The sequence below is a fragment of the Orbicella franksi genome, chromosome 6, assembly GCF_964199315.1.
Source record: "Orbicella franksi chromosome 6, jaOrbFran1.1, whole genome shotgun sequence".
Classification (NCBI taxonomy): Eukaryota; Metazoa; Cnidaria; class Anthozoa; order Scleractinia; family Merulinidae; genus Orbicella; species Orbicella franksi.
Window position 1 is genome coordinate 17061656 of NC_138150.1, and position 14857 is coordinate 17076512.

The window sequence follows — 14857 nt, forward strand, 5'->3', positions numbered from 1 at the left end:
TTACAGGCACTAAACTCATAAGATTTTAAACTGATTAATGAAAAAAGTGAGGGTAAAATGGAGAAGTAAAATTTTGAAGGCTGGCTATTTTACCCCTTGCCATACAATCTACCATCAAAGATAATAAATTTTGGGAATTATCATGATTGCTTTAAAAACTGTGTTTGTATATGGTGTTGTTTCATTTTATTCTCAATTCAAATTTTACTTTTGCTTTGTTTTGGGGTATGGTAATGTTTTATAATGTGTTTGAAACAAAAGAGAAGAAAATTTTAACCAAGGATAAAATTGAATCACACTGAAATATCCATATGGTGAACTGCACTTATGACCTTAAATGCAATTTAAAAACATCTTTCCAGGGCTTCAAATAATTTCCCGGCTGGTGACGGTCAAATTGTCCGGTCAAACCTATTCTTGCTCGCACATATCCCATTTTTGGCTGGACAAACACTGATTACGTCTTATCGCTATAAAAGTGCCCCCTCCACCCTTCACATGATGTTTAAGTATGAAACAAGTAAAATTTCATAGCACTTATTGTACATGAGCATCAATCTCATTGCAGGAAAAGTCTGGAATATAGAATGTTTAGTTAATCGTGGTATTTATAGCTTAAGTGATTCACACGGAAATGTTGACAAGTAGACAAATGAATGTAAACTTGCTTTCTTGTTAATGTTATTTTCACACCCTTGTACCAACACTGAGAGGTTTTGTTATCCTTCTCACGTCATGTTTACAAAACCCACACAGACCATAAATAAACAATAACGACTATTATGAATCATGTATAAAAAGTTTTGGTCTGGTAGTTAAGCATCCGCCTTTTTTCCCTCCTTTTTCACAAATGCCAATAATATTGAACCTTTAAATATCTAAAACTTGGAACTCTAAATTTTTTCCTTACCAGCGTAAAACGACTGGACAAATTATCCGGCCATCTAAGGATTTGACTGGACAAAACCTATTTTTGACTGGACATTGGCCGTTGACCGGCTGTTATTTGAAGCCCTGCTTTCCCTCATGCCACCTTTTCTTCAAAAAAAAAAAATAAATATTTTTTTTGTCATGTTAAATTAAAATAACAGTGTTAGTTACTGTCTTTTCAGGGAGTATATTTCCACTATACTTATTCCCTACTTTGTCAGGCATCAGAATAATTTCTACTTAATTTGTGCAGTACATTTCAACTATGTTTAAAACCTACTTCATCTTGGTAAATATTACTTTCACTTATGCAGTATACTGTAAGTATACTTTCCAAACTGTACTGAAATTATACTTCATTGCATGCAGTATTATTCAGGTATACTTAAATTATACTTAATACTGATGCCATATTCTTGTCATCTACTTAAAGTATACTTTTGGTTTGTCCTTTTGGGTAAGGGATACTTAATTTTGTTTCTTAATCTGCCCAATGCAAAGTTTTGTGGAGAGTCACCCAGTAACTGTCAACCTTAAACAGGATGTCAAGGGCATCCAAATACAAGGAGTAAAACAGCATGTTTATAAGATTAATCTTTATCACAGCGAAAGTGTGTAAAGGGGTCCCATCAGGGGGTGTCTTGAAAACTATGAACCCTAAAAGTCCTACTATTATAATTAAGACCCTGAAACTTGAAAACTAAGACCCTCAAACAGGACTTGGAAACTTTCTGCTATCTTTCTTCATGAATTGTTGAAAATCTTTGTAGAATCTGTGGTAAATTGAGCAGAACACTTCTTGTCTGGTACAAAGCAGTGAGGGATATTTTTACCTGGTTTCTTACACTTCATACTTCTCATAGTACTAACTACATTCCATTCTGAGATAGCAAACTTTATATAATGATGGCTAGTTAGGAGAAAATATATGCTGTGTTGGGCAGAGTTGCAAAAGACCAATACAGAATATCCTTTCTCCAACAGCATCTGCACATAAAGCCATTATGTGGTCTCACAGAGAAATTTAGTATTTTATTGCAATTTTCCTATTTTCACGCGGGGAAAAAATGTGAAATTCCTTCATGGGTCAAAAAACAATTTCCTTCGAGCTGCCATTAGGTGGACATGAATACTGTACATCTAATGCAAATCAAAAGAAGTCTGCATGATAATTGACAAAAACAAACTGTGCAAATTTAGAACAGCTACAAAAAATATATTCCATTGTACTTTTGATAAACTGGGCTGCAGAGTACACCAGAGAACAAGTTTATCGTTGATTCAATGTAATTTGAAAGATTTTGGGCCATTGTTTGTGGAAAAACTTTGATCTGTATGTGCAGAACCTATTTGAGTGTCACACTGCCAGTAGCAGTTTTGGAACCTGAATCAGGACAGCTGGAGGCAGCATTTGAAACACCATTCCCGCAAAATAATTTCGTCTCATGATCAAACACATGCAGAAGAGTTCCCAGGATTGTCATAAAGCCATGAATAACCACCACAAATGATAAAGACGACCACTGCATCGTGCGTGCATGCTGCTGTTACTGCCCCTGTACTATCGGTAGTGTAAACTACTACACTTCTCCTACAACTGCTACAACTACCACTACCATCGTTTTGTGTCATGCTAGACCAAATCTCCTTATTGAGGGAGCTGACCTCTTTGTTCAAGAAGGAGAAGCCTGGTATACTGCTGCAATCGCACATAATTGGAACTTACGTATCCCCTTGTACAGTTGAAAAGCCAGTTTGACACGTAAGACTTGCAGTTGGACACAAGGTACCAACCAGAATGAAACTCCTCGAGGTCAGTTTTGTTGATGTAACCAGAATCGAGCAGATGATGTTGGGTTCCGTTTATGCTGTAAAATGCAACTTTTAGTCTGTCCTCCCCCAGGGGACCTGCAGCACGCACACAATAATTTTCAGGCAACACATAAGACATCTTGGTCTCACCAGGAGAGCTTTCGGGTTCAAATTTCACAGGCCTTCTTGTAATAAAGTGGTCGAACGAGGGTATCCAGGAGGAGATGACGTAGAATTTGCTGGCATTCTTCATATTTGTATCGGAATTCTGACATTTTCGCCACGTTGTGGTGTAGAACACTTGATGATGATCATTGCCACTCAGAGTAAAGCAGATGTAGCGCGGTGGTCGGTCGTATGTTGAGCAAGAAGGTGTTGGTCGAAAAATGATACGAGGAGCGGTTAATGAGAGGGTCGGCTTCAGAAACATTGACACCACTGACAGAAGAACGAACACGACAATACAAGAAATCACCCACCGCAAGCCTTTCGTTGCGTCTGTTTTCTCATAGAAAACTGGGTAGAAAATGAAAAGCCCGATACAACACACCAAAGAACAGGCCACTGGATACTGAAGGAAAGAATCTACAACCAGTCCGGCCATATGGCCACTAAATGGGTCCAATCCCATGCTTGTTATTATAAAAAGTTCTGTCCGCGACTTCTGCGAAACACAGTTGCAAAGAAGCCGGAAGTGGCAATGTTCACACCTGGCGCCAAATGTTAAGGCGGGTAAGCCTGGGCCGGGAACGCGGGGAGTCAAGCGTAACATCCGAAATTTTCTTTGACGAGACAGACACTTTAGTTTTCTTTGGCCTCTGATCACAGGGAGCACACAATCTTTCTGAGTAGGGAGAGGGTAAATAAAGGGACGAAAAGAATGAATAGTTTACCTTTGTATCCTCATCTTAGAGGGAAAACCGCAACCTCGTTCCCAGGCTCTCTCTCCTAACAAATGAGGTAGAGGAGAACCGCATCTCCCCGTCAGGTAAGTAACCCTCCCGGGAAATATAATTTCTTCTTCACCCCTCTCCGACTGATAGTCGCAATACTGGTGCAGTTTACCAAAGCAATACTGCCAAGCGAATAGGACAAGGCAAAGTAACACAGCCATACAATTTAATAATACTACATGAAGCTAGATGAGATCATAAGGTCCTACAACAATACAATGCCTTCTGCAAATAGGATAAGGCGAAGTAACACAAGCATAATGAATAATAAATACTCAAATGAGGCTAGATAGAAACTTAATGTCCTGCAACAATACAAAGCCTCCTGTAAGCTGTATAACAAAGAGGTATTCCGCGATTGACAAAATCCAACCATTAAGCACAGCCCTTGCGAAGGCACCAGCAGATGACTGTCTGTGATAGAACCATTCAAAGGTCTGCACAGAAACCAGGCCAGTCCGTTGCTTCCAAGATAAGATCAGCAGACAGTCTTGCCGCTGCAACGGCAGAGGTAGACGCTCCCCTAGTGGAGTGGCCAATGTAATTCAATTCAATTCCAGCCTTACGCAAGGCTCTTGACAGCCACCGAGAGACTGACTGACTTGAAATTGCCTTGTGCGGAGAGACAAATGACACTAATAGTTGGGTGGATTTCCGTCATCCTTTTGTCCTCTCCACATAAGCGGTAAGACTACGAAAAACGCAAATCTTAGGATTCTCAGTGGGAATGCCAAGAAAAGAAACTTCTGAGCTGGGTGACCAGGTCTGGAGTTCTTCACATGAGTGGGGAGTGAAAATTCCCATGATCCCTCTTTTCTGAGAGAATAGGTCCAACGCAGACAGTTCATGAGCTCTTGCTGCTGAAGTCAGTGCTAATAACAAAACAGTTTTATAACAAAGCTGCTTTAGTGTCAATTCTTCTAAGGGTTCAAGGGACTCTAGGAATGACAAGGCAGTCTTAACATTCCATGTAGAGCAGTATCTAGGTTTGGGAGGTTTAATCGTAAACACCCCTTTCATAAAACGAGCCACAACGGGGAGAATTCCTAACTGAGTAGTGCCAAATGGGTCATGAGCCTGAGAAATAGCTGACCTATAGAGAGCTGTAGTCCTGTATTCCAAATTGCCTTGTGTAACTAGGGATGCAAGAAATGCAAGAACCTCTGCTACAGAAGCTGAAATGGGACAGGAACCCCGTTGAGAACACCAGTGTATCCATCCCCTCCAGGGACCTGAGTGCCGCTTCTGGGCGTCCGTTCCCCGTGAGGCCAACAAGATGTCAACAACTGCCTTTGAAAGGCCTGTTGCTTGGTAACGGTCCCTGATAGCGACCAAACTGTTAGATGAAGGGACTTCCACAGGGGATGGTATGCTGTTGGCTGAAATGGGAGAAACAACAGAGATTGGCGCTGAGGTAGCAGCAGTTGGCGATCCACCAGCATTTGAATGAGGTCTGGAAACCATGGCTGTCCGGTCCAGTTCGGGGCAATTAGGAGGACTGCAGTTGCTTGATCCTCTTTGATTTTCCTCAGTACCCGAGATAGAAGGACTACGGGAGGATGGATTAGACAAGTAATCGAGTAATTTTTTCATGTATATGATTAATAATGGTAATAGGACTGAGTGGAGTCCAATTCGGTCTGTAATCATACGAGTGATTAACAAAATCGGACGACCGGGAAGCGGGAGTCCGATTTGTTAATCACGAGTATGATTACAGACTGAATTGGTCGACGCGAAGCCCTGTTACCAATTAATCAAAACTATAACAAAATTCGGTTTCAGTAACCTAATGAATCCACCACGTAGGGGGGTTAGCCTTCGTAGCTTCACCAGAGCTCCGTTAGCCGCCCCGTTTCAGGGTTCCAGTCAGGCCTTCACGGTTACCGTAGCGGCCCTGAGGAATGAGGCTTCCCCACCGTACTTCACCCTGACTGGCGCTCCCCTACTTTAGGACGTTGCCCAGGGTGTACGACAGGGACGTGGAGCTGGACTTTACACCCCAAATTCGAGAAACGAACAAACCATCGATTGAGCGCTCAACGATTAAACGTCGTTATCAATGCTGAAAAACACAGCAGTTTACTCAAGAAAGTGCACCGAAACAGCGCGCGCGCAAAATTACGCGTACTGTCCAATTACAAACATGACGCGTACACTGTCCAATTAATGGTCAAATCGCGCTGCTGACAGCCAATCACGTTCGAGAATTTTGTTATAGTTTTGATTAGTATGTGTAATTAAATGGTGACGAGTGAAATTAGGAAATAATTTCACTTGCGTTTTGTCAAAATTCTGATAATTTCCCTCGCCTAAAGGCTCGGAAAATTATCAGAATTTTGACAAAACGCAAGTGAAATTATTTCCTAATTTCACGAGAAAACCATTTGATTACCTTTTAATATCGTGGGTGACAAATTACGCTCACAACCGTAACTTTTTTACTGGTTTATTCTATCGCCAGAAAACCGAGAACATTAAGAAGAATGTAGTTTTAGTTGAAAGCACACATTATTTCTAAAGTTCGTAATTTTCTGAGTTTCTTCTCAAAAAAGACCTTTCGACTTCTTCGTGCTTGTTCATAATGTTTCAAAATTAAGGCAACTGTCAAATCTTTCTTAAATGATTGGCTCTAATTCGTCATGAACTGATGAATGAAATGACAACGGCGCTCGTTGAAATGAGCTGAAACTAAGGCCCGGTTCAAACGTCGAACTTTACATGTGCCGAACCTAATACCAATTTGGGTCGACCCAAATAATTAAGTTCGGCAGTTGATTCAAACGTCGAACCTAATTTAATCGAACTTAATTGCAAAAATAAAAGAGACACTACTGCAAACGACGGTTATTGCTGACCAAAATGGCGGGAAAATGTGGGAAAGACAAATTGTGAAAATGAAGAGCTTGCTTTTCTTGCAAGTGCGATAAAGAAGGGTAGAACTAGTCGAAGAAGGCGACTCAGATGCAATCAGCATTAAACAACCGAAGACGATTTTTGAATTTGGTTTGCCTGATATTATCGCTTATTCCCAAAGGAACATCGCAATTCCTCGTCCAGTTCTTTCCTGTCGTCGGTTTCTTCAAGATTCATTTGTTTTGTCATTTTCTCTCAAAAACACGACTCGCAGTACGCCACCGAACTAGCTGCTTTCCAACCCGCTACAGTCTCATCGTTTTCAAATACGGAACACCTCATGCAGAAGTGGTTTATGCAAATTAGGCAAGTATGTTTCGTGCTCTTGAAGCAATAAGAACACATATCGTCCCGCTCTTCCCGCTATTTTGTTCCAAATGATCAAAACAAGGTGTGTGTGCGTGACAAAAATAGGAAACGTGCAGATCTCTGGGTAAAAATTCATTCATTTAATGTATTTGTAATGTATGCATTAGGTTCGGTACATGAAAAGTTCGACGTTTGAATCGGAGTCGCTCCGTAGTCGAACTGACCGACTGGCCATGTCGAACTTAATTCCCGGGTCGACCCAAATAACATCTGTCAAACTTAATTGATTCAAACGTCGATCTCATCATGTACTTAATTGGGGCTATTAGGTTCAGCACATGTAAAGTTCGACGTTTGAACCGGGCCTTAAATTTTGCACGAGGCCATATAAAGTTTCGACAGTTTGTTTTGAAGTGAAATTATCACTAAAAATTTACTTTATGGTCTCAGAAAACTTGCCTAAATGAAAGTCAAGCGAAAATGCACAAAGTTGAAAATCCTTCAGAGCTGGCAAGGAACATGGTTGCGGACAAATTATACATTGCGGCTTGTTGTGCAGGAAGCGTTAGCCTGCCCGGCATATCCTTGGTTTATCACCACATTACAGTTGTGGAAATTGTAAACGTGGCCACTGAGTTTGGAACTCCCTTGGCCTTTAGCTTTCTGACCACCGTTTTCCGGACTGAGTGGTTAGATAATCAGCAGGGTTAGGGACCCAGGTTCGTAATCGGTTCCGTCTTGTTTACACACAAAGGCGTAAAACCGCTCAAGTACTTCAGTCATCCAACTGCTCAGGAAGATTCATCTCTAGGTTTCTCTCAAGTCTATTTTCGTCTCACCACTTCTCAAAAACCCTCACCCAGTTAATTGTGCTCTTTCACGTATTTCAGTTTTCTGCCGCTTCTTTTAATACCGTAACTTCTTCAATGGTCACCGTCTTAAATCTCGACGCCATCTTGGCACTGATCGAGAAACAAGAGATGTTGCCATAGCAATTTTGTAATTTCACATGTGAAATTATGAATTAACGCTAAAATTTCGCGCCAAAATTAAGGAGTAATTTGTCACCCATGATATTACAAGCATAACGCGTACACTGTCCAATTAATGCTCAAATCGGGCTGCTGTTAGCCAATCACGTTCGAGAATTTTGTTATAGTTTTGATTAAAAAAGTAATTGTGTAATTAGAGTACAATGTAGAGTAAGATTTGTATTATCAGTTGTGTAGGCAGCGTGTCTGTAGTATTTGTGGTGTTTGTAATCGTAGTGTAAGTAGTAATCGTAGTGTAAGTAACGGTTGTATTGTAAGTAATGTAAGTATTGTAGGTAATGTTAGTATGGTATGTAATAGTAAAAAAAAGAAAAAAAAGAAAAGAAAAGAAAAGAAAAGAAAGTAAATATAATAATAATAATAATAATAATAATAATAATAATAATAATAGTAAGACACTTAGATTTGGTCAATTTTTATCAAATTAAAATATTGGAACAGAAAAAAAGAAAGAAAAAGTCTAAATATGTACTGTTGGTTCCGGCGGCGAACAAAACCGTGCATTTGATCATATTCATATGTTAATTTGTGCAATGTAACTTAAATTATTAGTTTCATTTATTTCGCGATTTAAAACATACTCCTAGCCTATGTAATGCTTTCCGCTAAACCGACGACTGCAATGAAATTACTATTTGTTCCAATGTCGGCTCCACAAGTAGGAGCGAACAATGGTAACGAGATCAACTTGAAATGCATGAATTCACTGATGAATAACCAGTTTTAAAAACACCGAAAAATAGACATGGGCTAATAAGTCATTTCCGAGTTACTTTTTACCGCTGTTTCAAAACGAGTCCTGGTGCAGAACCTTTCATATGGAAATGAGTTTGATTTGCAAGACAATGAAAGTTCAAGACAAACTCATTTTAATATGAAAGGTTGTGCATCAGGACTCGTTTTGAAAGAGAAGTTAAGGTGCTTAAGGTGATTGACAACAGTTTCCAGCTATTCATATCACTTATTCTTTGATGGATCATTACTAGAACTCTTTGTCAGTTGATGGAACAAATGCAATAATGGTATCGCAGAAATACCCGTGAATAGTGAACAAGATAAGACAAACGCCAATCTACAGCTTATGGATTACTCATCACATTCAAACCATGAAAATGTCAACAGTGTCTGCCTATTTGTTGTTTCTATTAACCAAGCTATATCTTTTTCGAAAAACTACAAAACTCTCTTCTATTTCGGATCTTTTGGACGTGGTAAAAGAGATATAGATGAGAACACTACCGTATAAAGATCCTGAGCTACATGCCTAGAGCGTTGATCGAAAAAAAGTTGGTACCTGCATACAAGAAATTTCATAAATAAATTCGTTTTATAATTTCAAAAGAGAAAAAAGGAATATATCTTCAAAAAGACGCTTAGTATGTTAACAGAAGCATATCACCTCGTTCGAGGTGATATGCTTCTGATGCTAATTAATGGTACACCTGCAAAACGCTGCCAGTTTCATGTGCTGCGCATGTGGCGTGCGTGTTTCCAAATGCGGGTGATAGTTTTTCCTGAAGCAGCACATTATTCAAGGGAATCAACACCATATGAAGTGAAACTACCACTAAATATAAAGTCACAATCCATACACAATTGAATATGACACAGTGCATAGCCCGAGTATAAACAACTTTGGCAATATTCAAAATATGATTAATATCCACAGTAGATAAAACTCAAGTTGGAATATTTTGATCTTCATTCACATTATTATCAGCTACATAATTACTAGGCTGACAACCAACAGTGCCGCTATATAAATGGGAACTTTTCAAACAACTGATTTTAATTAGTGCTTATTAAAAAGTACAAGATGAAAAACTACATCAACTTTGCGGCATCGATGAAGACATATAACAAAGAATTTGAAATGGAGAAAATTTTACAAACAGTTACAGTCCTTAGGGTGGTTTTAAACCGCTGTTGTTTATGTATTTAAATTACTGGATTAAACAACAAAAACACTGAAAGTGGCCGGTCTTAAGATTACTGTGTAGCGCTATTTCTAAACCAAGGTATGTTCCTCAATATGTCCATGACAGCGTGTCGAATGTGTCTCATCTTCCAGCAGTAAATTATTGGGTTCAGTGATGAGTTGAGATATACAAGAATCCACGAGAAAAGGGAAAATCTCTTTAAAGAGATACTGGGGCCATTCAAGTCAAAGGCGACCAAACCGACAAGGTATGGCAAATAACAAATCAAAAACACCAGATATACGTAGAATAAACCGACCGCAGATTTAATGAGGCTAGCAAAATTTGCTATTTCGCCACTCTCTGCTACGTCTTGTACTTGCAGAACCTGAATCTGATTCTTGTGACGTCGTACGGCTAAATAAATTCTGATGTAAGCCACTGTTGTAAGAAGAAGACAAAAACCTCCAACAGAAAGCTCAATAGGCAACAAAATATCGCGCGAGACCCAGAAGACCAAGCAAGGAAAAAGTACACTAAGCAGCCAGATTGAGATCACCACAGCAATAACACGCTTGTGAGTCACAAGTTCCTGATATCTGAGATGAAGATGAATTGCCAAGAACCTGTCTACACTTACAGCCACAACACTAAAGAAAGAGGCCAAGGAAACAATACTTACTGTGATCGCAAAAGCCAAATGGATTTTACAGCCAGGGTCTTTTTGTTGTAACCAATTTAACAAAAGTGAGGTGTAAAGAGGCTGTCCCAACAAACCAACACCAACATCTGAAACAGCAAGGCTCAGAAGCAATGTTTTTAAAGTCTTTGGCAATGAAGAACTTTTTCTTATCGCGTGGATTGTCACAGCGTTCAGCATGATGGCGGTATAGGACAGAAAACTGTTGAAGACACAAATAGCGATGTACGTCGAACGAAGGTCTGCAAATTCGAAGACTTTGGGAGAGCGCTGCAGCAGAAATTCACAAAAGGAGTTCATGGCATTGACCGATTTTTTTAAGGTCAGTGAGAGTATGACTTGCAACAATGTTTACAAAGTTAACAGAGTTTTCTTCCTTCTCGCCATAAACTAGTTGGATCACCGTTAAGCTAAGACTTCAGGGCACTGATCGTTTGACTTACAAGATGTTGTACCCCAAGCTAAGGTAGTTTTGGTTTCCCATGCCACGGACCAACTGGATCACTTTTAAAGAGCAAATGATTTCTGTCTTTGCAAACAGAACTACCAATCCTCAGTGAACGAGAGTAGAAAAGCGTTCCAGACGTCACTCTGTCAGATCCTCTGTTTGCAAAAAAAAATACCTCAACCGAATGGTTCATAAAGTTTGCGGTCAAATTAAAATAAAATTGCTTAATTATATCCGTGCGTCTTGAATTTTGTAAGTAGTATATAAAACATGATCATGAATGACCGTGTTTGACCACATTTCCAAACACCAAGAAGAGAGTTGAAAGTACGACGCGCAGCGGAGTATTTTTGACGAACTTTGAGGTGAACCAATAAAAACGGTTGCTTAAACTGATTAATCCGTTGTACACCTGCAAACTGCTACCAGTTTCATCTGCTGTTAATTATAACCTCTAGTTTCTGTTATGCAAATGAAAGAGACAACAATACGGCCAGTAGAACTGCTTATTCTTACAACAACTGCAGCGAATACCGTCCAAATAACAGTACAAATATACAGCGATATTGTACAGTAGAAAACCTGTTTGCCGTACAGGTCGGCGCGCGCTCGCAAAGCTGTCACACTCTCCCTCTTTCACTGATAAATTTATTGACTACAGCAGTTGGATAACAAATCTCTTATTAGATGTTTTGGTGTGTTTAGTATCGCTGCATATTTTTACTCATTGTTTCTATTTTGACTCGCACTACGGGCTCGTCAAAATACGGCACAACTCCTAAAAATATACAGCGATACTACACACCAAACCATCTAATAAGATATATTTATTCTGATATGTGATAAAATTTATTCCAGGCTTTTACGATTAATATATATTTTCCCCTTGCTTAAAGCATAAAACTACCATAGAACGCAAGTGTGTCAGAAGTTACCATGCTATAGCAATCCCTTACGGCGAAACACGACCTCGTTTGTCTTCATGCAGCTAAGTTAGACTGCTCGTATTTCATGTTAGATACAATATAATTGTTTATAACTGTGTCTGATTGTGACTTTATAGTTAGTGGAAGTTTCACTTCATGCGGTATTGATTCTTTTGAACAACGTGCTCCTACATGAAACACATTTGTTGTGCGCGCCGCATGCGCAGTGCATGAAACTGTCAGCAGTTTACAGCTGTACCACCGGTTAACATACTAAGCGACTTCCTGAAGACATGGTTTTGTTTTCTTTTCCCCTTTTGAAAATATAAAACTAATTTAGTCATGAAATTTCTTTATGCAGGTATTAACTTGTTTTCGACCAACGTCCTATAGCTAGTTTGGTAGCTAAAGATCTTTTTTCGGTAAAAACCCGCATTTGGAAACACGCACGCCACACGCGCAGCACATGAAACTGGCAGCGTTTTGCAGCTGTACCACTGATTAACATCAGAAGTGTATCACCTCGAACGAGGTGATATGCTTCTGTTAACATACTAAGCGTCTTTTTGAAGATATATTCCTTTTTTTTCTTTTGAAATTATAAACAAATTTGGTCATGAAATTTCTTGTATGCAGGAACTACCTAAGAAGTTCTATAAAAGAAACTTCGATCGATGTTATGAAGAAATGATCTTGTGCATTACTGCTACAGATCTACCTCAAGATATCTGAAGCCATGCTTTGCGTGATGCGCAGAACGTGTGCGCATTAACAAAAGTAGGCACCGGTCTTTAATCGGCTATGCCTTACGACTGTTTCTCCTCATGTAGTACTCATTCGCTCAAACAATGTGATCTATTGCTTAAAAAGCCACCACTTATGCATGCACTTGGAGATGGAGTGTTTCAGTGCCGTGCGAGCTACATGCTCAATACATAAGACTGGCACCATCTTGTAGGTGTACCATCTGTTAACACACTAAAGGCTTTTTAAAGACACCGTTTCGTTTTCTAGCTTTGTTTTTTTTTTTGTTTTCAAAAACATTAAACGAGTATTGAAAAGTATTATGATGAATATCATATTCTCTTATGTAGGTGCTAACGTTTGTCGATCAGCTCCCTCAGCATGTAGATAAGGATCTTTATTACGTAATATTCTCAGTGATATCTCATTTACTAGGTCCAAAAGGTTAGAAATTCAACAATTTTTTTTCCGGGCTGAGGTCCGAATGGATCGCGACGGTTCCGCAATTCCACTCGCAAAAAGAGTTTCGCGCTCATTTAAAATGGCGGATGTTGGATCACTGAACTGTCACGTTCCACAACCGATGGAACTGGATTATTGCAATGAACGGATACGACACACGATTCAAATCCAGAAGTCCGCCATGCTGCTTTATAAGGCTGGTTTTCACTAGAGCTTAAGCACAAGCACAAGCATAAGCATAAGCACAAGTGAAAACAGCCGCGACATAAACATAAGCATCAGCGGAAACATAAGAAGAACGAACCCACTTATTTGTCTTGTGTAGTTTCACTAGTGACGCGCTCGACATAAGCATAACGGCATAAGCATAAGAAAAACGAACAGTTCCGTTTTTCTCGTGCTTATGCTTATGCTTATGTCGAGCGCGTCACTAGTGAAAACTACACAAGACAAATAAGTGGGTTCGTTCTTCTTATGTTTCCGCTTATGTTTATGTTTATGTCGCGGCTGTTTACACTTGAACTTATGCTTATGCTTGTGCTTGTGTTTATGTTCTAGTGAAAACCAGCCTTTTTTTAATCAACTTCCCAACTTACATTGCGCGCTTAAGTATATTATGTATGATGCACCGAAATGTACCTTACAAACACTACATGAACGTTGCTTGTGTTAGAGTCAGATGACGATTTCGATTCTAATATCAATTATATATTGTGCGAGCTGTTTCATGCGTAGAAATTTAACCCATGTAACGGGTTATTTTGAGCAGACTGTTCCCAGATATTTGCCGGTTGAGTTCAAAGACCTTCAAACGCCACTTTCGAATAAACGAAAAGAGCATTAGAGATTCTCACGGGTAATAGACCGTTTTTAACAGCCAAAACGTACACTGCGGTAACACAGCTACATAACTGTTGTTACTGCACATGGATGTAGTAGTTACACCGATAAATCCGCCGTTAGCAATCTATAAAAGCTGCAATGATAAGTGTTTTCCTCCAATATAGATCGTTTTCACTGTCACGCAATAATAAAAAAAATAAATCGAAAACCATCCAGTGGAAAAAGCTATGAAATTATGATGTTATAGAAGATAACTAAATAAGCCACTTCTCCAAGTTTTAGGCCTGTGCGTTTCCCCAAACTTCAGATATTCGTCTAAATGTTTCGCCGATATTTACAGAGCCCAGTATGAAAACGCCATGTTGGTGTACCTCCGTGGTACACCAATATGGCGGCCGGAAAATAGTGTAAACATCTGGAACTTACTTTGGCTATCTAGGCGACTGATTATCAGTACTGATCAAACAAGCACTTACATAAGCACTTTTCCTAATGCTTTAACTTAGCATTTTTAACTAAAAAGGCTCAAAATCATGGGATAAGTATATATTTTTCGACAAACTCGATCATAGCCTTGTGTCACGCACCTCCATAACCCTGAAATTCAAAATGCTCTGGATTCCAAACGAAGCACGCTATTGAGCTGTAAAATTGTAAACAGATATAAATATAACGCCTCTTGTGCCTGATGAGGACAAAAACGTTGTTGGCCCTTTTGTTTTGGATTTTAGAAAGTGATGACGTCACGTGAAAACGATCTATATGTTGAACATGGAGAGTACCGAACAGCAAGGTAATTAGCCTGCGTTGCAGCCCGACGTTTCACAAAATCCCCGATATAGT

The 14857-nt window shown here is 39.4% G+C and overlaps 2 protein-coding genes across 2 annotated transcripts; both read right to left on the minus strand.

Annotated features, from left to right (window-relative positions):
- Positions 1-163: 163 nt before the first annotated feature.
- On the minus strand, positions 164-3875 carry LOC145491035 (uncharacterized). The gene has a single exon (XM_081470173.1). It carries the CDS (start codon positions 3512-3514, stop codon positions 2579-2581), a length of 936 nt encoding a protein of 311 aa, XP_081326299.1. The 5' UTR covers positions 3515-3875; the 3' UTR covers positions 164-2578.
- Positions 3876-9880: 6005 nt separating this feature from the next.
- LOC145490403 (adenosine receptor A2b-like) lies at positions 9881-11269 on the minus strand. The gene has a single exon (XM_081469532.1). It carries the CDS (start codon positions 10889-10891, stop codon positions 9962-9964), a length of 930 nt encoding a protein of 309 aa, XP_081325658.1. The 5' UTR covers positions 10892-11269; the 3' UTR covers positions 9881-9961.
- Between the last annotated feature and the right edge of the window lie 3588 nt (positions 11270-14857).